The sequence below is a fragment of the Pectinophora gossypiella genome, chromosome 21 (genome assembly GCF_024362695.1).
Source record: "Pectinophora gossypiella chromosome 21, ilPecGoss1.1, whole genome shotgun sequence".
NCBI lineage: Eukaryota > Metazoa > Arthropoda > Insecta > Lepidoptera > Gelechiidae > Pectinophora > Pectinophora gossypiella.
The window spans coordinates 782,034-808,936 of NC_065424.1; the positions used below are offsets into that span (position 1 = coordinate 782,034).

Consider the following 26,903-nt stretch of genomic DNA (forward strand, 5'->3'; position numbering starts at 1 on the left):
CAGTTTATTGAAGTTAGTAATGAAATCCACCGTGGCTTCAGATTCCTTAAAAACATCAATTTTTAAGTCATTTGAACAAACTTGAATGGCGTCTGCCACAGATTGACTAAGAACCTGGGCGGCTAATTTAACTTTCATGACTTGCTTTTTAAAATGTACATGTCCCATTTTAATTTTAGTACCCATGTGCAATCCTTCATTTTCTTGTTAGTCGACCAAAGATTGTATATATTTACAACAATATATTAACAACCCCCTGTTTTCACTCGTGGGAGACCCTTAGCTCCTGAACGTTATGCTAAAGTTAAGGAAGAATTTAGGCTTACGTAAGAGATGGGAATTTGTAGACCCTTAAGGAGTCCTTGGTCTAGTCCTTTACATGTTGTGCCGAAGAAGGATGGTCAGTTGGTTACATGATTGTCTTGAGGCATCCTGGATGTCGATGGAATGGGTTGTGTTGGTTGATATTCGTGTATCCTGTAGTCGGGTGTAGCCGTAGTGTAGCCTCGATTAATATTGTAATTGTAATTTTGCTACTGCATGGACGCTTGATTTCTCCGAGTTAACTTTCTCATAACTTTAATGACTTTATATTGGAATTCAACATTATCGTCGTCACTATACTTGTCTACATTCGGAGCAATACCTTAGAAAAAACACATACTCTTACTCTTGTCTTCATCTTCAACTGATTTAATTGAAGTTACTTTCAGTCTCTGTCGATGATTTTTTTAGAACTCTCTGACTTAGCTGCCTTCTGACTCGATTGTTCAAGTTTTGATTTCTTAGCCATTATTTCTGGTACCTGACTAGTACTTGGCTGTGTATGACTATCTTTCAATACCTACTCTTGGTTCAATATCAGATTTCTTGTCAGACTGTCTTTTTTCCAACACCTTTATCTTTCTTTTATTCTTTACATGCGTTGTTTACTTTGTTATCTTCACTGTCATTTTTCTGTTTTACTTGTCTAGTTATTCGCGTGCTTGAACGGAATTTAGCGGGCTGATACCAGTTGGTTGGGCGGGTGTAAAAACAAAATTTTAATGGACTGTATATGCAGTTACGATAAATTCGAAATTCAACTGGTATGTCACGCTGGGTGGACGAGTACAAACTGCTGCGGATATGGAACAAAATAATACAGTTTGCAAGGGTAAGGAAAGGCACAGTACCTGGTGGCGGCGCGTCTGACCTCAGCCGGCGGGTTCATAAAACACTGATTGATGATGATACACTTCGATCAAGCACACAAACAACACAGTGCGGCGAGGTAAACCTTATTACAGCGAATTTGTCGAATTAATCACCAGGACATGTCCCCTTACGCGAAATTTGAGTTTTATTTTTACCAGCGCGTGCGTATTGACAAGAGATTTTTCGCCATCTTCTTTTTCTTGACTAGCGCCTCCAAGCGACGAAACGCGGAACTATCGCGTTATCTTCCTTCTCGTTCGCGCAGAGACGATAGGTATGTGCGGGAAAAGGATGGGAACAGGAAGTGGCGCGAACATACCAATCAAAAATCAAATTTAAACATATAATAATTATGGCGCAACCACCAGTTTTTCTAAATGTAGTGATAAGATTCGCGGCTGAAAATTTTAATAACTTTGGAAAACATCCTTTTGGAACACACGTTTCTTGTCGACCATCCGATTTTTTAATGTCGGCGGCGGCAGCGACCCTCGAGCGCAGGTGTTAAGATTATTGCTTCCAGCTCCGCACTAAAGGCCTCTACCTGCACGGCGTGCACCCAAAGCTGCCGTGCGTGATGTAGATATCGCGCCTCGAGCGGCACAATCTTTCGTTGCCGTTGCGGCTTATATTTGTGTCCTGTTCCCCTGTGTGGTACGCGCACCTGTATTCTCCTCCATGTGGGGTCATCCTCTTCATGTTTTGCAGTGCGTTTTCTAGTGGCGGCGCACCTTTCTCTTCCTTTTAGTTTGTCTATAAATTGTAGAACTCGCGCCGTGACTCGTAGTAGCTTCGCCCATGCCGAATAACGCGCCCTCATAGGCGTCACGCTCCCTTTGCCGGCGATGAGCGAGATGTATATCAGCCCGTCCTTGTCGACGACTCGCTAGTATATCGCTGCGGCGTAGGCAGAGCTGCTTGCGTCCACGAAGGTGTGTAGTTCTATAAACCGGGCGCGCGTGAGCGAGGCATAACAGCGAGGTACGGCCAGTTGTGAGAGGCGCCGCGCATGCTCCGTCCATTTCTTCCATGCCTCTGCTTCGGAGGTAGGCAGCGCGTCGTCCCATCCCATTCCAGAGCGCCAGGTATCTTGAATGATGCGCTTCGCTTGTATAGTTACGGGTGTGGCGATTCCCAGCGGGTCATAGAGTGACATCATCGTCCTTCATGCTTCCCTCTTCGTAGGCACGCGTTCGCCGTGAAGTATGTCGGTGGGTATCCGGGCTTCATTCATGTTGAACGACATCGTGTCGCGCTCCGGGTACCATATATCATTCCCAGTATCTTCTCCAGAGCAAACTTGACGATATCTTCTTTCGCCTCGGGCGCTAGTGATGATAGTACGTGCATGGAACTCGATGCCCACTTCAGTAGGTAGTAGTCGACGCGGCTATGTATATAAGCCACTTGCTGGAAATTTGTATCGCTTCCTCTTCTGTATCGAAACTCGCTAGGTAGTCGTTGACATAGTGGTTGTCGATGATTGCCGCCGCCGCCGCCGGATATTCTTCTCTATATTGTTCGGCGTTCCTATTCTTCACAAAGATCGCCATGCAGGGGGATGAAGTAGCGCCGAATATTACACTCTTCATACGATACTCGACGGGGGTCCCTCTCTTCTATCTCCGCGCCAGAGAAAGCACTGCATGTCTCGATCTTCCTTCAATTCAAATTCAAATATATCTTTATTCAGTAGGTAACATAGTTACACCTTGAGTCGTCAATTTTTACATAACGAACGTCTCATCCGCCTAAAACTACTGCAGCTTCTCACAACCTGTATAGCCGGGGAAAAGAAGCTGCAAGAAAAACCTCGGCACAGGGCCCTAGACGTTCTTTAAAATAATAAAAATAAACACAAAATATTGGTATACAATTGAGTAATTTAGCTGCCTAATATCAGTTCTCAGACAGTTAATCCCATGCATTCATATCTTCTAAATAATCACTAACTTTATAATAACCTTTTCTGTAAAGTTTTTGTTTAACTACTGTCTTAAAACAGTTGAAAGGCAAATTCTGAATGTCAATGGGAATCTTATTGTAAAAACGTATACATTGCCCCTTAAAAGATTTAGTAATCTTATGTAATCGACTGACTTGTAAAGCAAGTTTATTTTTATTCCTGGTATTAACAATGTGCCGATCGCTATTTTTTGCAAATAATCCTATATGTTTTTTTACATATATTAAGTTTTCAAAGATATATTGCGATGCCAAAGTTAAAATATTAATTTCTTTAAATTTATTTCTAAGTGACATGACTTCCTTATTGAGATCCGCTTAATAAGGAAGTCATGTCACTTCAGTATTAATTAATACATGTTTAATACAAAACGTACTCTCTATACTTACTTTACTTGAGGTTTAGCTTTTTTGATTTTGTTACTCTTTGTTCATGACCCTTCGGTTTTCATTTCCGTCGGTGTAATTTCAGCTGATGTTATTTGCACCTGTAACAATGATTAATACATTATCAGAACATTTTAAAATATGAAAATTATTTAAAACATACAATCATAAATAATTTTACCTCATTGTTGTGAATGTTTGCGACAGTTATAATTTCTTTAATGAAAGATATTTCAGTTCTTTTTCAATGTCCAGTTATGAAAATTAAATACTTTAATATTGTGGTAATGATTTATTTTTAAACAGATGTTACAAGGTTCTCGAAGAGAAAGAATTAAAGAAAATATTAAGATACAGAATAACAATCCGCTGCCATTCGTTTAATCGCTGTTACCTTTTTGTTTTAAACGCTATACAGCCTCGTTACAATACTTTATACATGGTATATAAATAACAGTACACCGAGGTAGCATGATAGATAACTTCCATACATACATTTATGTCCATATCGTAGAGAACTGTGCTATTGTGCACTTTTTCTATGTCATCTTCGGTCTGTAAAGGTAAATTGAACTGTTAGTAAGTTTAAAATAATCAAATTTGTTTATACAGGGTGTTAGTGACATCGTAACGAAAACTTTGAGGGATGATTCAGGCCATGATTCTGAGTTGATATCAAGTGGAATTTTCCGTCGCAAAAGTATGGAATGGAAAATAATTTAAATAAGCTCTAAAATTTTCATAAGTTCTCCGACAGGAAATTCCACTTGATATCGACTCAGAATCATGGTCTGAATCATCCCCTTCAGTATTCATTACAGTGTCACTAACACCCATACCTACTTGTATGGCTACTGTATGTACTTGTATGGGGTGTAAGTGACATCGTAACGAATACTGAGAGGGATGATTCAGCTGATTATTCTGAGTTAATATCTAGTGGAATTTTCCATCGCAAAAGTATAGAATTGAAAATAATTTAAAAAAATAACATGAATTTTGCGACGCAAAATTCCACTTGATATTAACTCAGAATCATGGTCTGAATCATCCCTCTGAGTATTCGTTACGATGTCACTAACACCCTGTACATACAGTCAAACTTATTAAAATCGCATTCTAATTTACTGAAAATTACACAACTTATCCTTACTATAAATAGTGAAACTCCATCACTGTCAAACTTGTTCTCATCTTCAATGAAGTCTGTTGGCCATAAATCTACGATGATTAGCACTTTTTGTGACGGTGATGGTGGTTGTTGGCCTCCACCCGTGGCTCGAATAGCTCTTTGGTGCTCAGACACAGTTTTCTTGGCTGCTAACTTCGTTGTTCTCCACAAGCCTTTTAATTGTGGGATGTCTCTATGTACACCACTGACTTCTTTTAATCTGATATATTTATCATATGTAAATGAATATGTTATTGATCTCACTATGATATAATTGATTTTGTTACTCTTTGTTCCTGACCCTTCGGTTATCATTTCCGTTGGTGTATTTTCAGCTGATGTTATTTGCACCTGTAACAATGATTAATACATTATCAGGACATTTTAAAATATGAAAAATATTTAAAACATACAATCATAAATAATTTTACCTGATTGTTGTGAATGTTTGCGACAGTTATAATTTCTTTAATGAAAGATATTTCAGGTTCTTTTTCAATGTCCTGTAATGAAAATTAAATACTTTAATATTGTGGTAATAATTTATTTTTAAACAGATGTTACAGGGTTCTCGAAGAGAAAGAATTAAAGAAAATATTAAGATACAGAATAACAATCCGCTGCCATTCGGCGCGAGAGCGAGAGAGAGAGAGAGCGTAAGCGAAAAGGCATGAGGGGCCGTGCGTTTAATCGCTGTTAGCTTTTTATTTTAAACGCTATACAGCCTCGTTACAATACTTTATACATGGTATATAAATAACAGTACACCGAGGTAGCAAGATAGATAACTTCCAAACATACATTCCTCATTTATGTCCATATCGTAAAGAACTGTGCTATTGTGCACTTTATCTACATCATCTTGGCTCTGTAAAGATACATTGAACTGTTAATAAGCTTGAAATAATCATGTATTTATACATACAAACTTATTAAAATCGCATTCCAATTTACTGAGAACTTGTGCAGTTTTCCTACTACTACTAGTAGTAGTAGTAGTACTGTACTTATCCTTAATGGTGAAACTCCATCATTGTCAAACTTGTTCTCATCTTCAATGAAGTCTGTTAGACATAAATCTACGACGGTTAGCACTTTTTGTGACGGTGATGGTGGTTGTTGGCCTCCACCCGTGGCTCGAACAGCTGTTCACAGCTGCAAGAGCTAGCTAGCTCTTTGGTGCTCAGACAGTTTTCTTGGCTGCTAACTTCGTTCTTCTCCACAAGCCTTTTAATTGTGGGATGTCTCTATGTACACCACTGACTTCTTTTAACTCTTTCAGTCATGCTTTTACATATAAAATATCTTAAACATTTATGGTATAATTTTAGCATCATTTACCACTAAAATATCACAAGAAGTAGAAAAAAAAAATCTAGGTATTAAGGCTTTTGAGGAATGAGGTGGTCAGTAGCACTAACCACCATGACTGATGGTACAAACAAAACAATGATAGATCCAGTATGATTTTTATTAATTTTAAGGATAATAATAAAGTTTCCACATGCAAAATTAAAAATTACTTTTTATGGAAATCTGCAAAACATGTTTTTCCTTTGCGCAAGCAAAGTGGGACCTTACATGTATTACATTGCCATACAGTACGAACTGGAGATATTTTGGTGCTACATTTGCAGCATCTCCTCGAAGTGCTTCTTTCAGGTTGATGGCGACTGCATTCAAGGCGAATTTCCTGAGGGACCGTAGGCTTGTGGCGTTTAATAGATGCAGGACCTGGAGAAGACGCGGCAGAACTGCGATTGCTGTTTACTGATTCAGGCCTTGATTTGTTTCTGACATATGATGGCGCTAGTAAGCCCTGGTATACGCTTCGTCTGTACTCTTTCAAAGTCAACTGACTAAGATCTGGGCGTGAAGAGGACTGCAGTTCTTTATAAATTAGAAAAGCATTGACAACACAACAGTCAAGGAAATGAAAAAAAATTCTGTGCCACCACTTATGGGATTTTCTGTCAACCGCATAACTTCCTTTTAGTTGATCAAATTTATCGACAAAATTCATATTTGCATTATAGTCTTTCACTGCTTCTGGGCAGGACATTTCAATACTAGTACCGTCGCGCTCTCTGCGGGTAACTTTTCCGACATTCTTAGGATCATGGTAGTTTGATAAAATAAAAACAGATCTCTTATCTTTCCATTTCAGAACACTTATTTTTGTGTCACTAATCCGGTAATCGTGTTCACCTCTTTGCAAATGCTTGTCTTCTTTTAGCGTCGGCAATAACTTTCTATTTGAATTTACTGTTCCACAAGCAAATATTTTGTCATCTCGTAATTTTACTTGCAAAGGGTAACTATTAAAGTAATTGTCAAAATATACCTTATGATTTTTGCCTTTCAGATCTTCGCAAAAATTCCTGACAACTTTACCACCTAAGTCAGTTTCTACGTTAGCACCTTGCTTACCTGTGTATAAATCAAAATCCAGGCAGTACCCTGACTGAGCACACATCATCCAAACTTTATACCCCCTTTTAGTCGGTTTTTTCGGCATATATTGCTTCAAATAATTTCTGCCTTTAAATTTTATCATGCTCTCATCAATAGCAACTTTTTCAGATGACTTGTAGTTTTTCCTAAAATTTAGTTTTAGAATATCGAGTAGAGGTCTAATTTTATAAAGTTTGTCAAAATCTAAGCTATTTCTGTCGGGCATAACGCTGTTATCATTTACATGTAAATTATTCAAAAGCCAACTGAATCTATTGAAGCTCATGAACTTCGAAACATAGCTGTCATGCAAATCAGGAGCTGACGACCAGTAATCTCTATAGCTCGGCAACTTTTTTATTCCCATAACCAAATTCAAAGCGATAAAGATATCCAGTTCTTCTGTAGTGGCAGGTGTATAAGGCTTTCCTGATTGAGTAGCATACAAGTTTGTTTGAAAACATAAAATATCTTGTAAATGTTCTGTCCAAAAACGGCGAAATAGTAAAAGAGGCGTTACATTCTCCATGCTAAGAATTTCATCAGTAATACGCACACTTTCAGAAAACTCACCTGGTATATCCATTCTGTAATTTTTCTTCCATTTCGGAGCTTTAATAGTCGGTCTGTCTGAATTTATGGTGGTGGACTCTGTAGTATCAGGATTTTCGCATACTAAGCTAGACAAAGGGATGTCATCATCGGGATCAAAGTTGTCAAAATCGGTTACTGGAACTTCTTCAATCAAATCGCCTAACACCAGCGAATTTGGATGATCTTGTGGGTCTTCTTCATTATCCTCATCGCTGCAGTTACTCTCGATACCTGAAGGAATCTCTTCCAACAGTTATTCTGCGATTTGTCTATCATTGAGCCGCGACATACTGAAATAAATACAAAAAAACCTATGTAATTACTTTATGACTATATGACCACAACAGTCACGGTGGTTAGTTTACTAACCACCATATTTCATTTGTTAGAATTAATTGAAAATGCAAAAGTAAACGTAACTTTATGTGAATACGTAAAGAATAGGTATAGGAGAACACGTTGAGTACAAAACATGAAAGAAAAAAGCGTACTTACCCAATTCACAGTACTTTTTATCAAACACTTGCATAAAAACACGTTAGCGCAATATTCAATTCAAAACAATTAAACTGTCATTCATTCAGTGTGCCGCCTAACGGTCGTATCTGGTCAATCATTACTCGAACTTTAATGATAGTTCACTTGATTTTCGTTAGATGGCGTTGAATTAAATGAAACAATTCGGAAAGAGGTGGTTAGTGACACTAACCACCAAGACTGAAAGAGTTAATCTGAAATATTTATTATATGTAAATGAATACCTATGTTATTGATCTCACTATGATATAATTATTTTGTAGTGTTTGTAGAATAATATAATAATAATATCTTTATTTGTACCATTAAAGCCTAATAAAATAAGACATACTTGTTTTGGACGTTAATCCATTCCAAAATCTTTTTTTTTTTAATTAGTATTGGTGTCCGTTTGTTTATTTTCAATAATAGATGCAGAATCCCGCATTATTTCTATAAAAAACGTCCTGTGAGGATAAAATAAGTAAAAATATAATTTGATAGAGTCAATCCGGGAATATCAAGAAACACCACGACAGTTGTGTAGATAATCTTCTTATCGTGTGGATAGTAAGATCGATTACCGACCTTACCCAACCTGGTGAAAATTTTGTGATCGACATGTCCCCACTGGGAATCGAATTCAGGATCGTGAGACTAACGCTCAAACCACTGGACCATGCAGGCCGTGTGAAAAATAACATAAGTAGATAATTTTTACCTTTTCTCCTTGCGACCAATTTTCACCACTCTTTTTTCTCCACACAATTCATGTTTTCTTTGTTTTCCATTATCAAAATATAGTTGAAGTTGAATAATTACACGTGAAAGTGACACTTATGTGTATAGTGACGTAAAGACTTTCGGCTTTTCTCAATGCTCTGGTGTTTAATGTACATATGTGAAACATTATTGTCTTTTTCATTTTTTAGGGGTTATGTAATCTTTTTGGATTGGAGGGTTTTGGTCTGTCGTCCTACTTACTTATACCACTATCTAATAAGAAATAGCTTATGACTATTATTATTTTCTTTTGTTATTGTTCTTCTGGTGTTTGATCAAAACCCCCAAAGTCTCTTATTGCTTGCTCCAGCAAGGAAGTTGCGCTTTCCTGAATGTTTATTTCCGCAGCTGTAGTGTTTTCTTCCTCATTCTGATCAGATTGCTGTGATTTAAATACGAAATGTTCTGGTATTTGAAGAACATAATTATATTATGAACAGCTGGTTTCTTCAGTTCGGAGTCGGATTCTTGATTCGTATTCTTATGGACTCGTTCTCGCAGCGTAGTCGGTCGGATTCAAGACGAAATCTTGACGAAATATATAGCGTCTAGCCGCCGCCGCCCGCCGAAAATGTTGTTAACTTGCGATGAAATTCAATCAATCAATAATACTTTATTGCACAACGACATATACAAAGGACATAAACATACGAATAAAAACATAAGAACAATAAGTGGCCTTATTGCTAAATAAATTCCGCACTGGAACGCTTGCACCGGCTCTCGAAGTACCAAATTATGAAGAGGTTTGTATCGTTTCTTCACAACAAAATACGGCGAATCCCCTTGAATTAATTTATTTGCGAAAGGGCACACATATATCAGTGTCGCAGAGAGAAGAGAAATTTTACGGGCGAGTTGCCATATATAAAAAATATAATTTACAACGATAAGCTCATAATCATAAATACAATATCACTTACCGGATTTTTTTCGACATTTTTCTCAGAAATATCCGCAGACACACGCGAAAATAACCACAAAGTGACACTTTTTAAATTTACGTTTTTTCAAAAATATTCGTTCGGTTACACACGAGTGATGGCTCAATTTGTAAAATAACTCACATTGACATTTTGTCGTACACAATTGAACAATAAGTGTGTTCAAAACCCCTAAATACAAAGTGGTACGTTTTGAAACCAGTGTCCTAATAAGGGTTGAAAAAGGAAATTGCGATACGACTTTACCATAATGTTTATAAATAAATCAGATTTGGATAAATTGTTTAAATGTGTTTCAAATTGTTATAATAGGTTTGCGCTAGATGGCGCTTCTCTGTGACACACAGTGCTTTCGAAGCCCTTATGAGAGGGCCAGACGGTCTTTATCAGAGAAGAATTGATCTTCCTTTTTGTGTGTTAGAAACACAATAAACTCTGTTCGATTTGAATTATCTGGGTATTTACGTGAGTAGTTTGGTACCTTGTAGGACTGGTACCTATCAACTTCGTCGTCATCAGATTCCGTAGAATAATCGCTGGAAAGAGGACGATCACACACGCCGTTTTCATCTCTTTTCCTTTTTTCCTTCTCCCCATCCTGCTTTCTTATTTATTTATTTACAAATTATACCTAAAACAGCAATAATATAGTATTTACAGATAGAATTTGAGAATATTTACAGAGATATTATTTTTTGAAAAATTTTCTCTTTAAAATTAGCGCCTTCCTACGTCAAGGTTTCCCCTTGCCATCGTCATTACATCAAATAAATGACAATCTGACATAACTTTTTCCCAGCGTGCAGGCACCCACTCGCATGTCATACAGCCAAGGCCGAAGTGTCAAAAAAAAGTATTACAACCCACTGCATTTACTTTTTGTTTTTTCCTTGTTCCTTTAATGTGTTCTTTTGCAGGTGGTATCAAGTCTTCACTTTCCGCATTGTTTAAATCAGAATATGTTGCGGCAGGGGTTGCGTAATTATTCTCTGTATCCTTATTTACTATGGAACTCTCGAGTAATTTTAGTTTTCCGAAGTATGGTACATGTTTGGAGGATCCAGACCCAGATGAAAGTTTTTTTGCCGTTTAGACTCCCTTATGTAATTTTCTCGGATACTTTTCCATTTTTATGCTAGTGAAAAACCTGAAAATAATAATAACATGCTATTTTTATTTTTGACAGATACTTGGCCACAGGCTGTTCTTTCGCAGAATTACACTATGGATACTTGTTGCTCCTTGTTCGAGACGGCTTTACAGTGTAGTCTACGTCTTACGCTCCAGCATCGTCACAATTTTCAAAGCTCATCCAAAGCTAAAAAAAGATACGATTCCCGCTTCCTGAACGCACCTGTCAACTAATGTCACATTAGTTCATTTGGTTTGTACGTCAAGTATCAGTTTTATGTAGTTTGGCCCTTGTTTTTTTTTTTTTTTTTTTCAGCAAATCCGTTTAGACAATACACAGAAATAGATTAAATAGATAGATTAGATTAGTTATTAATAGATTAGATTGTAATTGGTATACCAAAGCCTGGGAAACCTAAAAACGAACCTTCGAGTTACCGCCCCATAAGTCTCCTCAATACCATGGGAAAGATTTATGAGCGGCTCATATTTGCTAGATTACGGGACTACGCCGAATCCAAGTCTTATTCCACCGGAGCAGTTTGGTTTTAGAACCAAGCACTCCTGCGTTTAACAAGTGCATTGTTGAACATATCTCTAGTAGATTAAACTTAAAACACCTGTCGCTACGGGAGCGCTCTTCTTCGATATGGCGAAAGCGTTCGACAAAATCTGGCACAACGGCTTTGTCGCACACAGATGTTGTTGTGCTCTGCCTGGTGTAGAAGATGTTAAAGAATACAGCGACTTTAGAGTTGACCACGTAGTTTTATTAGATAATTAAGCACACACAATTTGCGTTGTTACACCGTTGATCGTAGAAGAAGAGGAAAGTATTGCCATTTTATGAATTAAGAAGTAAAAAATAATAATTTTGTTGGATGTTGCCAACAGCTTGATCTACAAGCTTTATTCACTGGGAGTGCCAGACCGTCTCGTGCACATCATAAGAGTGTAACAGTGTAAGAAAGTTTCCCTCAGGGGTATAATTCTGTCATTGAATTGTTACTATTAATGTTATATTGTAATGAGATATTAGTTTCCCAGGGCGGGGAATTAGGCACCGAACTCAGAGAATAGAGAGAGAATATGATTAATAATGTTGAGCGCCGTGTAGAAGATCCCCTCCTATTGCAAACAAAGCCAAGGTGTTGGAAATAATAAAGATTTCACTTTTAACAATGGTATAATTGGTTTAACAATTTAACAATAGAAACAATGAGAAGTCAGTCGGTTGCTATACATACTAATGTAAATTAAGAAACGAGTCTTTTACTATAACATGTTATCGTAACTTAGTATTATTTCTAAACAACTAGGTTTTATCCTCATTGGGATAGGTAAAGTGTCAGGACGGCAGGTCCTGGACAAAAGGCATGGAGAATTTATTGAGTATAAAAACTCCATGTATTAGTAGGATAACAACTTGAGAAAATGACACTGTCCATAATAAGTTAAATTAGCCATGAAAAAGGGATATCCAGATGGTATACAGAGATTCTAACACCAAACTAGAATTACATTGATGACCGCAGCAGGAACTGTCCCTGACGGCAAAAGCAGATCATGAACACCAATGGTAGTCATGGCTGGGGAACCAGGCCCTGAAGGTAGACCTTGAAGTTGATCTTTGAAGTTAGACTTTACAGTTGATCATTCTAGTTGAACTTTGACGTTGGACTTAGACCCCTGCAACAAAATGACATGTTACAGCTCTGTCAACCCCGTTACGACGCGGAATTATAGGTAAAAACACTCACCACATCACGTGGGACGATATTATAACAGCATTCCCCCTAATCGATGGACTAAACCATTGGTTCTATACTGAAAGAAAGAAAATGAGGTTAGGTCATTGTCATGAACATATGTAGCTCATAATTGCCAACGTTCCACGATAATAACCATCAAAACACTCACCAGACGACCTCACCATCCTTCCATCATTATATATGTGGCTTATACACCACTTTAAAAAATAATTTTTAAATTGCCATCGTCATCGCGTAAACGAAATGTCAAACGGACATAACTTCTTCCCGGCGCGTAGGCACTCACCTGTATGCCATACAGCCAAGTGGGAAGTTAAAAAAAACGTGTTTCAAGAGACTTCCTCTCAAATCGAACCTTTCGCTACCGCGTGGAAGATACGCTCTTGTCACCGCACCCGATACATGCCGGAGTCCCACAAGGCTCTGTCCTCTCCCCTTTACTATTTTCATTGCATACTAGTGACATTCCCAAATCCCCTAACACCGAACTAGCTTTATTTGCGGATGATATAGCCATCTATTCTTCGTGCCGTGGTCGAGTTATGATGACCAGAAGTCCCTCTCAAATCCACCGTCTACAGGTAATACAAAATCCCGACGACCCGATTACTCTAGCCATAGAGGCAGCCAATCAGCTCGCGACACCAAACACTTCAGGACTCCGATACCGACCCCACCGGCGTGGTCGACGACTTCCCTCAAACAGCGCTTATCGCTATCGACCTACTAGGGTCGATTAATTCTTTCAAATATTTTTCCTCTCAGATGACGCCCTGAGCCGAGTGTCAAACCCAACTGGGCACCCTCAGGCCTGTTGTCTTAAACGTTGTACAGGGTGAGAGCCTTCAGCGCTCCCCATTTGTCCGGCCAAGTAGTTAATGTCATCTGCGGCAAATCTACAATAAGTCACGTCAAAAAAAAAGGTGCAAATCATATTTCGTTGACTAATGCCCTTTTGCTAATTTAACAGTAGATACAGGATTTCGTTAAGTACTCACCTAAATATGAGGTCGCTCTTTGAAAAGTTTCAGGCAGAATTAATTGCAGAGTCTTAGGGCGCCTTCAAATTTGCCGCAAGGTGCCGCGCGGAGGCAGCGCGTCTGCAGCGCTGCAGTCGCGCTGCCGTCGCTATGTTTGAGAACGGTAGAGTTGTATTTTAGTTTTACGATGGACTCAGACGAAGAAACACTGCTCTTAGTGTTACTATTGATAAAAAAAAAAAGAATTTTGAACAAAAAACAAAAAAAAAAGAAGCCTAAGACAACGTTGCCATTATTTTGTATAACCCAACAAACTGAATTTTATAAAGTGAAAAGTTACAGTGATCAAAAATTTCAGAATTATTTAAGACTGTCAAGAAAACAATTCTACGAATTACTTTCTCGTTTAGAACCTTATATTGGAAAACAAAATACAACCTTCAAAAATACTATTTGTGCTGAAGAGAGACTATTTATAACACTCAGGTGAGTAAAAAATTATAAAAAAAAAATACATATTAATAATTGTTTTATTTTTTAAGTAAATCACATTACACATTTTTCTTATTACTATTTTTAAATATTGTCATTACTCTCTGAAAACAAATTCTCATAAATAGACGACATATCAGTCAGTTGTGATGGTGATTCTTGTATTGACACATTGGCTGGGCTTTGGCTTGATTGATTCGTAGAAGTAAAGTAGCCATGATGTTGTTGATAAGAATATTCGAAATTATCATTGATAAATCGTCGTATCAGACCGATCATTTCGTACTTTGCGTCCGTCTTGCGGTGTTCAGGTATTTTCTTAAAATCACTTAATAATGATAATAAAAAACACCGATCGCCATCATTTTCAATAGATTCATCTTTTTTTTGCATTCTTTCAATGAGTATTTTCAAAATTTTATTAGTGTCATCTTCTACCGGCTGCTCCGAAACTTTCCTCTTTTTTGATGTCGAGGGCTGAGTAGAAATATCAATAGGTCTGGTCTCCGACAAACACGATATAAATTGAAGTCGGTCAAAATGTTGATATTTTCGATGTGATGAGGCAGCTGATCCACTCTTTGATGCTCTTTGCTTATTAAGTTCACGACTATAAGAATCCCTTAGGTTTTTCCATTTGCGTTGCAGTAGTATAGCTGAAAAAAAATTACAATCAAAATTTTTATTTACAGGTTCTTGGCAGAAGGTTGCAGTCTTACAAATTTATATCATACGTATAATCGTGGACTTTCTACGATTTGTGCTATTGTCAGAGAAGTTTGTCGAGCAATATACGAAAACCTCCATACTATTTATATACCTGAGCTTCAAGAAGAAGATTGGTTAATTATTGCTAACGGATATTACACTAAGGCCAATTTCCCTAATTGCTTGGGTGCTATTGATGGAAAACATATAAGAGTAATCAAACCAGAGCATAGTGGTTCTCTATATTACAATTATAAAAATTACTTTTCTATTGTTCTTTTAGCGATATGTGACTCAAACTATTGTTTTACGTACATAGATGTTGGGTCATATGGAAAAGCTTCTGATTCGCAAATTTTCAAAAATAGTAACTTTTACAAAAGACTACATGAACAGGACTTAAATATTCCCAATCCGTTGCCAATTACAAATGATGGACCACCAGTGCCTTTTATTTTCATTGGTGACGAAGCATTCGGAATTAGTAATTTTATACAACGACCTTACGCTGGCAATCACCTAAATGAGAAGAAACGTATTTTCAACTATCGTTTATCGAGGGCAAGAAGATACATTGAGTGTTCGTTTGGCATAATGGCAAATAAGTGGAGAATTCTTCATCGTCCGATAAATGTACAAATACCCTTTGCTGAAGATATCGTTCGCGCGTGTTGTGTGTTACATAATTTACTTAGGAAGACGGATTCAAAGCAATCCAGCTCCAACCCAACAATGCTGAGATACGATTTACAAAACATACAACAAAATCAAAATAATCACCCACAAATAAGTGCTACGACTATACGTGATACACTAGCTGATTATTTTGTTAGTCCAGAAGGAGAATTGTCATGGCAAACGATGAAAATATAAAGAAGTTGTGTTAAAAATATGTAGGTATACTTACATGCTTCATTTTTTTCACTTGCGGTCTTGTTTGTAAAATTTTCAATAAATTTATTACATATTTCTTCCCAAGCCTTTTTCTTTTCGATTTTATTGCTGTACTTGTCGGACCTCGAATCCCATATCGCTGGACGACTTTCAACTTCATCGATAAATTCTTCAATCTGATTTTCGTTCATGTTTAGACTTGAACAACATATAGACACGTGCGCAACGTCACTAGTCGATCGATGAACTGATGCGCGATTGCAGCGCGAGCGCAGCGCTGCAATCGCGCGTTTTTTATCTGTATGGATTTACAAAGCAGCGCGACCGCAGCGCTGCAGACGCGCTGCCTCCGCGCGGCACTTAGCGGCAAATTTGAAGGCGCCCTATTGCACAACGACATATACAAAGGACATAAACATACGAATAAAAACATAAGAACAATAAACGGCCTTATTGCTAAATAAATTCCGCACTGGAACGCTTGCACCGGCTCTCGAAGTACCAAATTATGAAGAGGTTTGTATCGTTTCTTCACAATAAAATACGCCGAATCCACTTGAATTAATTTATTTGCGAAAGGGCACACATATATCAGTGTCGCAGAGAGAAGAGAAATTTTTACGGGCGAGTTGCCATATATAGAAAATATAATTTACAACAATAAGCTCATAATCATAAATACAATATCACTTACCGGATTTTTTTTCGACATTTTTCTCAGAAATATCCGCAAACACACGCGAAAATAACCACAAAGTGACACTTTTGAAATTTACGTTTTTTCAAAAATATTCGTTCGGTTACACACGAGTGATGGCTCAATTTGTAAAATAACTCACATTGACATTTTGTCGTACACAAATGAACAATAAGTGTGTTCAAAACCCCTAAATACAAAGTGGTACGTTTTGAAACCAGTGTCCTAATAAGGGTTGAAAAAGGAAATTGCGATACGACTTTACCATAATGTTTATAAATAAATCAGATTTGGATAAATTGTTTAAATGTGTTTCAAATTGTTATAATAGGTTTGCGCTAGATGGCGCTTCTCTGTGACACACAGTGCTTTCGAAGCCCTTATGAGAGGGCCAGACGGTCTTTATCAGAGAAGAATTGATCTTCCTTTTTGTGTGTTAGAAACACAATAAACTCTGTTCGATTTGAATTATCTGGGTATTTACGTGAGTAGTTTGGTACCTTGTAGGACTGGTACCTATCAACTTCGTCGTCATCAGATTCCGTAGAATAATCGCTGGAAAGAGGACGATCACACACGCCGTTTTCATCTCTTTTCCTTTTTTCCTTCTCCCCATCCTGCTTTCTTATTTATTTATTTACAAATTATACCTAAAACAGCAATAATATAGTATTTACAGATAGAATTTGAGAATATTAACAGAGATATTATTTTTTGAAAAATTTTCTCTTTAAAATTAGCGCCTTCCTACGTCAAGGTTTCCCCTTGCCATCGTCATTACATCAAATAAATGACAATCTGACATAACTTTTTCCCAGCGTGCAGGCACCCACTCGCATGTCATACAGCCAAGGCCGAAGTGTCAAAAAAAAGTATTACAACCCACTGCATTTACTTTTTGTTTTTTCCTTGTTCCTTTAATGTGTTCTTTTGCAGGTGGTATCAAGTCTTCACTTTCCGCATTGTTTAAATCAGAATATGTTGCGGCAGGGGTTGCGTAATTATTCTCTGTATCCTTATTTACTATGGAACTCTCGAGTAATTTTAGTTTTCCGAAGTATGGTACATGTTTGGAGGATCCAGACCCAGATGAAAGTTTTTTTGCCGTTTAGACTCCCTTATGTAATTTTCTCGGATACTTTTCCATTTTTATGCTAGTGAAAAACCTGAAAATAATAATAACATGCTATTTTTATTTTTGACAGATACTTGGCCACAGGCTGTTCTTTCGCAGAATTACACTATGGATACTTGTTGCTCCTTGTTCGAGACGGCTTTACAGTGTAGTCTACGTCTTACGCTCCAGCATCGTCACAATTTTCAAAGCTCATATCCAAAGCTAAAAAAAGATACGATTCCCGCTTCCTGAACGCACCTGTCAACTAATGTCACATTAGACGCCGAATCCAAGTCTTATTCCACCGGAGCAGTTTGGTTTTAGAACCAAGCACTCCTGCGTTTAACAAGTGCATTGTTGAACATATCTCTAGTAGATTAAACTTAAAACACCTGTCGCTACGGGAGCGCTCTTCTTCGATATGGCGAAAGCGTTCGACAAAATCTGGCACAACGGCTTTGTCGCACACAGATGTTGTTGTGCTCTGCCTGGTGTAGAAGATGTTAAAGAATACAGCGACTTTAGAGTTGACCACGTAGTTTTATTAGATAATTAAGCACACACAATTTGCGTTGTTACACCGTTGATCGTAGAAGAAGAGGAAAGTATTGCCATTTTATGAATTAAAAAGTAAAAAATAATAATTTTGTTGGATGTTGCCAACAGCTTGATCTACAAGCTTTATTCACTGGGAGTGCCAGACCGTCTCGTGCACATCATAAGAGTGTAACAGTGTAAGAAAGTTTCCCTCAGGGGTATAATTCTGTCATTGAATTGTTACTATTAATGTTATATTGTAATGAGATATTAGTTTCCCAGGGCGGGGAATTAGGCACCGAACTCAGAGAATAGAGAGAGAATATGATTAATAATGTTGAGCGCCGTGTAGAAGATCCCCTCCTATTGCAAACAAAGCCAAGGTGTTGGAAATAATAAAGATTTCACTTTTAACAATGGTATAATTGGTTTAACAATTTAACAATAGAAACAATGAGAAGTCAGTCGGTTGCTATACATACTAATGTAAATTAAGAAACGAGTCTTTTACTATAACATGTTATCGTAACTTAGTATTATTTCTAAACAACTAGGTTTTATCCTCATTGGGATAGGTAAAGTGTCAGGACGGCAGGTCCTGGACAAAAGGCATGGATAATTTATTGAGTATAAAAACTCCATGTATTAGTAGGATAACAACTTGAGAAAATGACACTGTCCATAATAAGTTAAATTAGCCATGAAAAAGGGATATCCAGATGGTATACAGAGATTCTAACACCAAACTAGAATTACATTGATGACCGCAGCAGGAACTGTCCCTGACGGCAAAAGCAGATCATGAACACCAATGGTAGTCATGGCTGGAGAACCAGGCCCTGAAGGTAGACCTTTAAGTTGATCTTTGAAGTTAGACTTTACAGTTGATCATTCTAGTTGAACTTTGACGTTGGACTTAGACCCCTGCAACAAAATGACGTGTTACAGCTCTGTCAACCCCGTTACGACGCGGAATTATAGGTAAAAACACTCACCACATCACGTGGGACGATATTATAACAGCATTCCCCCTAATCGATGGACTAAACCATTGGTTCTATACTGAAAGAAAGAAAATGAGGTTAGGTCATTGTCATGAACATATGTAGCTCATAATTGCCAACGTTCCACGATAATAACCATCAAAACACTCACCAGAAGACCTCACCATCCTTCCATCATTATATATGTGGCTTATACACCACTTTAAAAAATAATCGCGACGGGACTTTAAATTGCCATCGTCATCGCGTAAACGAAATGTCAAACGGACATAACTTCTTTCCGGCGCGTAGGCACTCACCTGTATGCCATACAGCCAAATGGGAAGTTAAAAAAAACGTGTTACAAGAGACTTCCTCTCAAATCGAACCTTTCACTACCGCGTGGAAGATACGCTCTTGTCACCGCACCCGATACATGCCGGAGTCCCACAAGGCTCTGTCCTCTCCCCTTTACTATTTTCATTGCATACTAGTGACATTCCCAAATCCCCTAACACCGAACTAGCTTTATTTGCGGATGATATAGCCATCTATTCTTCGTGCCGTGGTCGAGTTATGATGACCAGAAGTCCCTCTCAAATCCACCGTCTACAGGTAATACAAAATCCCGACGACCCGATTACTCTAGCCATAGAGGCAGCCAATCAGCTCGCGACACCAAACACTTCAGGACTCCGATACCGACCCCACCGGCGTGGTCGACGACTTCCCTCAAACAGCGCTTATCGCTATCGACCTACTAGGGTCGATTATTTTCTTTCAAATATTTTTCCTCTCAGATGACGCCCTGAGCCGAGTGTCAAACCCAACTGGGCACCCTCAGGCCTGTTGTCTTAAACGTTGTACAGGGTGAGAGCCTTCAGCGCTCCCCATTTGTCCGGCCAAGTAGTTAATGTCATCTGCGGCAAATCTACAATAAGTCACGTCAAAAAAAAGGTGCAAATCATATTTCGTTGACTAATGCCCTTTTGCTAATTTAACAGTAGATACAGGATTTCGTTAAGTACTCACCTAAATATGAGGTCGCTCTTTGAAAAGTTTCAGGCAGAATTAATTGCAGAGTCTTAGTATAGCCAGACAGACAGCCAAATTCAGCTGAAACATTTACCACTTCAACGATATGGGCTTCTTCCTCTGTAGACAGCTCAGTAGGCCGACCAAAAGGTTTGCTGTGAAGGTTTTTTGATTTATTCACAAATATTCACAATTGTTCTTCGGGGGATACCAAACTGCTTTTCAGCTTCGTATAGGTAGAATAATAGTTTGTTTAATAACAATAGGTAGAATAGCGTGAGCTATCACTTCGGCGCCATGCATCAAAACTTTGTGTTTGGTTGGTGACATGGGATGCCAACCATAGAGATTTATATACATTTTTGCAGTATTGTTCGCAAATACATTATATTTATCAGCATCAATGCTTTTGCCACTTGAAATTACTTGAGGATTACGCGGAATCTTTTGATCAAATCTATATTGACGCCAGTGATTCGAGAAGAGCGTTCCGGGACGGCAAAAAATCTTCTAGACGTGTTGCCATCATTGGTATTCCTAAATCCCGCTTTGGGAATATCTTCCAATAAACCCATTTCTTCTTTGAATGCGTTTTCTGCTGTCCACTTTGAAATCGCTCTTGAAAAACTTCCAAGCATGACTTAAAACATTTTTCTGGTCCTCTGGACATTTCGTAACTTTCACAAGCTTTTCTTCCAACAACAAAAACTTGTCATCTATTTTCTTCCCTTTAAAATCTTTCAAAATATTATACAACTCTCTACGAGTAAATATTTTGCAGATTTCTGAAGAATCTGCAACAAAAATAACAAAACATTACTCGGTTGAAATAACTCAATATATTACTCATCAACTTTGAAGTGATAAAAAACAAAATGGCGGACTTCGGCGGAGCATTTTCTAGTAAGATATTCTAGTATCTTATCTTAAGTATGCACCCATAAAAAAATATAGCTCGACAAGACCATACTCATAAACATAAACACATCTGATAATTTTAGGTCGCGTACGACAACTAAATACACACACATTATACAGTGGAAACTAATTAAATTTGGTTTTAAAATATAGTACATACCTTCGTCTTCCATGTTCAATAGGAATTTTTGTTAACTATCCCACACGAAAACACGATAGTAGTTGTAGCAAATACCGAGAACGATAGTGCCGCGAACAAAGACATGCGATTTAGACAATATGGCTGGGTTCCGACTGACGTTACGACAGTGCGGCAAGTGCGCGGGGAATTTTGAAGGGTGCCGTTTGATTGGCCGGTTATCTAGCTTGAAGAATAATAGTATCGTTGAGGTCTTTGACGTATTTACTGATTCGGACTAATGAGCGGGTTTTTCATACAAATACTCCTTTGTGCGCCGGCCTTGCCCGCCGGGTAGTTGCCGCAGTTTTTGAATCTGGACACACAAATTTTTACTAAATTAGTTAAGGTGCTCCCACACAGCAGTTATATAACGCTATAAAACAGTTTGTAACACGATAACATTTTATAACAGTGTGTAACAATACACTACACCTTGTTAAGAAATGTTATATGTTATAAACGCAACCACATTGGTTGAATACGTTGTATAACATCATATAACATTATGTAACAATCAGTTTGGGTTTGTCTTTCGAGAAGGCTGGTAGTGAGTCATAATGGAGGAAGTGCTAATAGGTTTGGCCTTTATTTTTTGTTTGAAAAAAAAGAAGAAAAGGCGATCTTACTGGATGCGTCGAACTCTGAAAGCGAGAGAACATTACAGTGCTACAAAATATTTGGAGGATTTGGGTATTGATGGCTGTTTGAACGATTTTTTAAGAATGAACAGTTCAGAATTTGAATTTCTCCTGAATTTAGTCGGAAAGAATATTGCTAAGCAGGATACTAATTGGAGGAAATCTATAAATTATACAGAAAGATTTGCAGTTACATTAAGGTTTTTAGCAACCGGTTGCAGTTACGGTAGTCTTGGAGATGTGTTCAAAATATCACACCAACTTATAAGTATGATCATACCGGAAGTATGCGAGGCTCTCGTCGAGGGATTACAAGAATATTTACACGTAAGTACAAATCAATACTTTTATTTCAATGTTAACATTAATAACATTTTGTTCAGAAATGTTTAATGAAAATACAATAAGCTAAAATTTAATTTTGCAGTATTTTTAATGACAAATATAGCAAGAAAACGAAAAACGAATGTTGATCCAAAGTAATCATTTGTTTTGGATTGATTGCAACAAATCATCAAATGATTGCGTAGAATCTTCACTGAATTGTGGGACGTTGGTAATTGAAGTTTTATCCAATGAAGTGGATGGACTTGGTGTATTGATATATTCTCTGCTATCAGTGCTAATATTAACCGAAGAAGTGGATGGACTTGGTACACTGTTGTATCCGAAAGTACCAGCAGCATTACTGGGTCTCTCCATCGTATTGGTTGGCCAATCATATTCTCCCGTGGAAGCACTGAACAAAATATTATTAATATGATATTGCGCGGTATTTCTGGCATGAGTATTTTTGATTTCTTTAAGTTTTCTTGCGACATATTCTCCAAAAATATCAGTTTCGTCTCTCTCGCGTCTACTCTCATACATTTCTTTTAAGAGTTTCAAAGCTTCCTCTGATGTTTTATCTTCTGTAACTTGTGGCCTGAATCTTTTACGAAATGTTTTCGGGGCAGTGAATGGCTTCTCATTTGGTACGCCGGAGTCAGTATTAGTGTCACTTATTTGTTTTTCGCTTTCAGTTTCGTTGACCTGAAATGAATAATAATAATTAAGTGCGTTAACTCATCAGAATTACACTTGCGCAAATTGTAGTGGCAACGCAGTTGAGATTATAATTGATTCTTTAACTAGTACAACACTACCTGGCAGTTGTCGCTTTCAATTCCAAAAAATACACTTCTCATCAAAAAAATCGAAACACCTTGCAAGTTTACGTTTTGTCAGGATTATCAGAAAAATGTGTACATTTAGGAATAAATGTTAAATGTCGTTTAATAGTGAGTAATATGAGCTTATCAAATCTTAATGTTAATGTTCTAAATTTAAATGAATTTTTCATAGGTTTCGTATTTTGTTAAATGAGTCATTTTTATTCTGTATGGAGTATAAAGGAAATGGATAAAACAACACACGTAAATGAAAAAAAAAAATAAAAAACGTTTATTTAATAACTTGTATTTCCCTCCCCGAGCTCTAATTACTGCTTCCATACGGTTCTTCATCGATCGGATGAGAGTCACGATCACATGCTGTGGTATATTGTCCCATTCCTCTTGGATTGCATCTTGCAGCTGGCTAAGTGTTTCTGGGGCAGGATCTCTTGCTCGAATTCGTCTCTTTAATTCATCCCACAGATGTTCAATGGGATTCATGTCCGGGCTTCTTGCTGGCCATTCCATAATAGAGATATCGACTTCGTTAAGATAATCTCGTACGACGCCCGCGATGTGAGCCCTAGCATTGTCGTGCATGAATATGAAGCCGTTGCCAATAAAATGTGCATAGGGCATCACATGAGGCTCGAGACACTCTTCGACGTACCGATGACAGTTTAGTGCAGGCAGACGTGGCCCAGACACGAAAGCAAGCTCTGTCTTACTGTCGGCGTTGATTCCTCCCCAAACCGTCCACGAACCGCCACCATAGCTGACATTTTCTTCAATGTAGCATTGTGCATAGCGTTCTCCGTCTCTTCTGTAGACCTTGTTCCTTCCGTCGTTACCATACAGCATAATTTTACACTCATCAGAAAAGAGAACTTTGCTCCACTGTAGGTATGACCAATTTAGGTGCTCACGTGCAAAGTTAAGGCGCGCTCTTCGATGGTCTGCAGTTAATTTCGGCCCATTTGCTGGCTTATGCGGTACCAGTCCACGATCCTTTAACCTTCTTCTAATTGTAGAGTCACTTACAGCCACCCTTCGTACAACACGAAGCCGCTGCTGCAGTTGAAAAGCGTTAAGGCGTCGATTTCTTAAAGAAGTTGTTACAATAAATCGATCATCTCGCTCAGAAGTGACCCGATTCCTGCCAGATCCTGAACGGCGCGTGAACAAACCAGTCTCCCGATAACGTTTATAGACTCTATGAACAGATGACAGGCTTAGATGCAGTCTTGCAGCCACAACACGCTGACTAAGGCCAGAATCCAGCAATGCCACAACTTGGGCGGCTTCTGTGGGCGAAGTATCCATACGTTTTAGAAAAAAAACCTTTTTTCAGACGTCCCAAAGTCACAGTATTGAAATAAAAAACAAAAAGTTTAAGGATAGGCGCCAATTTTTAGTTTTTAAACGCTAAATGTACTCCAACCCTAAACACACATTTGTCTCAAAACAGTGATTCATTTCGTTTATAAGATAAACAAATGAAATTCTAATTTTGAATTTAGAATTTTCGCTTATTACTGTAATGGCCAAACTGCCAGCTATACATTTATGTATTTTTTTTCATCGTATGAATTCTTTTTTGTGTTAAATTCGGACAGAAACAATGAAAACGGAAGTGTTTCGATTTTTTTGATGAGAAGTGTATTATCGCGCATGCGTTGCCGCTACAATTTGAACCTTTCTCATGTAGTATTTTAAATTATTCTTGTTATACGTGTCACATCAATGGCTAATTTATTAAATAAAGCTAGATTAGTGTGGAAGTTTACTATGAAACAATTTAAATGTATATGTTTTATTTTATTTCAGATGCCAACATCTGCTCAAGAATGGTTACAGGTTGCAAATAAAATTTTTAATCTGTGGAATTTTCCCCATTGCCTGGGAAGTATCGACGGAAAACACGTAGCCATACAAAAACCAATAGGAAGCGGAAGCGAATATTACAATTACAAAGGATTTTATAGTGTTGTTCTTTTAGCATTGGTTGACGCTGAATATAATTTTTTATACGTAAATATTGGGTGCCAAGGACGTATAAGTGATGGCGGAGTATTTGCAAACACACTCTTACGAAAAAAAATAATTGAACGTAATTTGAATTTACCAAGAGATTGCCCACTTCCAGGAAGAACCACACCTGTTCCTTATGTATTTGTAACAGATGACGCATTTCCGTTAGAAAAGCATTTGCTAAAACCTTTTCTAGGACCCCAGGACAACAATACTAAAGAGAGAAAATTTAATTATAGAACGAGCCGCGCAAGAAGAACGGTAGAGAATGCGTTTGGAATTTTGTCAGCCAGATTTAGAGTATTACGAAGTATAATTTTATTAGATCCACAAAAGACTACTACTTTAATTATGGCATGTGTGCTTCTACATAATTTTTTGAGGAAAACCAAATCAAGCACTATTTACGCCCCACCTCAATATTATGATAAGGAAAATTCAGATGGTACGCATACTTCCGGACAATGGAGATCAGATACACAGCAGTTAACATCACTGCAACCAGTTGAAACACAGACAGAAGATGGGAAAGTAATAAGAAATGAGTTTGCTGATTATTTTTCACACCAAGGTTTACTGGATTGGGCTTCTAGCTATTATTAACCATAGTTAAAATTATTACTCACCGACAATCCCCCATCAACAGTTTCTTCTGGCTTATTTCGATCTTTTAGAAATAAAAGTTTTTTATACGCAAACCATTTAGGTATATCGTCAGCCCCCGCACCTGATTTAGGCTTCTTACACTCTCTCTGAAATTGGCCTATAAGTGACCGCATTTTTTTTTCAATCGCCTGTTTATCTAAATTAAATTCAGCCGCAATTTGCATCCACGCGTCATGTTTTTTATTTCGATCCTTGTATTCATCCATCTGCGTATTCCACAAGACTTGTCTCTCTTGAAATAGTTCAATCAATGTGATCACATTTTCATTACTCCAAGTAAAACCAGACATTTTGTCAAATCACATATAATACGTGCTTCACCACTTCACTAACCGAACCGACTAAAGATGCGTACGTGACGAGACGAACGCGCGCGCAATCCCCCCGCGCCCTTCCGCTAACGTCCCGCTAGGTTCTGATCATGTTATACAACAAAAGTTATATTTTGTTATAACATGTTGTAATCAGTTGTAAAACATTTTGTTGAATTAAGTTTTATAACATTATTAACAATTTATAACTTTTGTTATAATTTGTTAAAAAAAGTAGAACAACAAAAGTTAAGCAACATTCTATAACGTTATATAACTGCTGTGTGGGAGCACCTTTACATGTGAGGACACATTAAATCTAGGATTGTGTTCCGCAATAAAACATGCTAATTTGATTTCGCCGGCTATTGCCATTTGCTTCGGTTCCTGTGATTTTGATGAAGATGCAAATAAAGACGTAAGCTGCGTGGATGCCTTTGCATTTTTCTACAGCTTATTTGGTGCCCTGATGCATTTTTGTGTCCTTACTTACTCATCCTTCTCCACGTTCGTCACCGTTCGTCCGACACTAGTCCCAATGGTACTAATGGATTAGTACTTCAGCCCGAACGGTAGGTTTAATCGTCCTTTTGACCTGTAACTTCCTTTCTCGGTGGGGGTGTGGTGTGGCGGCGTTCAGTTTGTGA

At 37.8% G+C, this 26,903-nt stretch overlaps 4 protein-coding genes across 4 annotated transcripts; 2 read left to right on the forward strand and 2 right to left on the reverse strand.

The window, feature by feature from the left end:
• Window positions 1-3,708: 3,708 nt before the first annotated feature.
• On the reverse strand, window positions 3,709-17,290 carry LOC126376755 (uncharacterized). Its single transcript, XM_050024325.1, has 4 exons — window positions 17,186-17,290; window positions 5,152-5,223; window positions 4,703-5,071; window positions 3,709-4,104 (listed from the first exon to the last, which is right to left on the reverse strand). Exons 3-4 carry the CDS (start codon window positions 5,033-5,035, stop codon window positions 3,973-3,975), a joined length of 465 nt encoding a protein of 154 aa, XP_049880282.1. The 5' UTR covers window positions 5,036-5,071; window positions 5,152-5,223; window positions 17,186-17,290; the 3' UTR covers window positions 3,709-3,972.
• LOC126376626 (uncharacterized) lies at window positions 12,129-16,067 on the forward strand. The gene is made up of 2 exons (XM_050024144.1): window positions 12,129-14,380; window positions 15,079-16,067. Exons 1-2 carry the CDS (start codon window positions 14,082-14,084, stop codon window positions 15,965-15,967), a joined length of 1,188 nt encoding a protein of 395 aa, XP_049880101.1. The 5' UTR covers window positions 12,129-14,081; the 3' UTR covers window positions 15,968-16,067.
• Window positions 17,291-19,999: 2,709 nt separating the features above from the next.
• Window positions 20,000-25,998, forward strand: LOC126376617 (putative nuclease HARBI1). The gene is made up of 2 exons (XM_050024131.1): window positions 20,000-22,421; window positions 25,076-25,998. The coding sequence occupies exons 1-2, from the start codon at window positions 22,014-22,016 to the stop codon at window positions 25,880-25,882; spliced, it is 1,215 nt and encodes a 404-aa protein (XP_049880088.1). The 5' UTR covers window positions 20,000-22,013; the 3' UTR covers window positions 25,883-25,998.
• Window positions 22,425-26,235, reverse strand: LOC126376675 (uncharacterized). The gene is made up of 2 exons (XM_050024224.1): window positions 25,906-26,235; window positions 22,425-23,126 (listed from the first exon to the last, which is right to left on the reverse strand). Exons 1-2 carry the CDS (start codon window positions 26,233-26,235, stop codon window positions 22,578-22,580), a joined length of 879 nt encoding a protein of 292 aa, XP_049880181.1. The 3' UTR covers window positions 22,425-22,577.
• Between the last annotated feature and the right edge of the window lie 668 nt (window positions 26,236-26,903).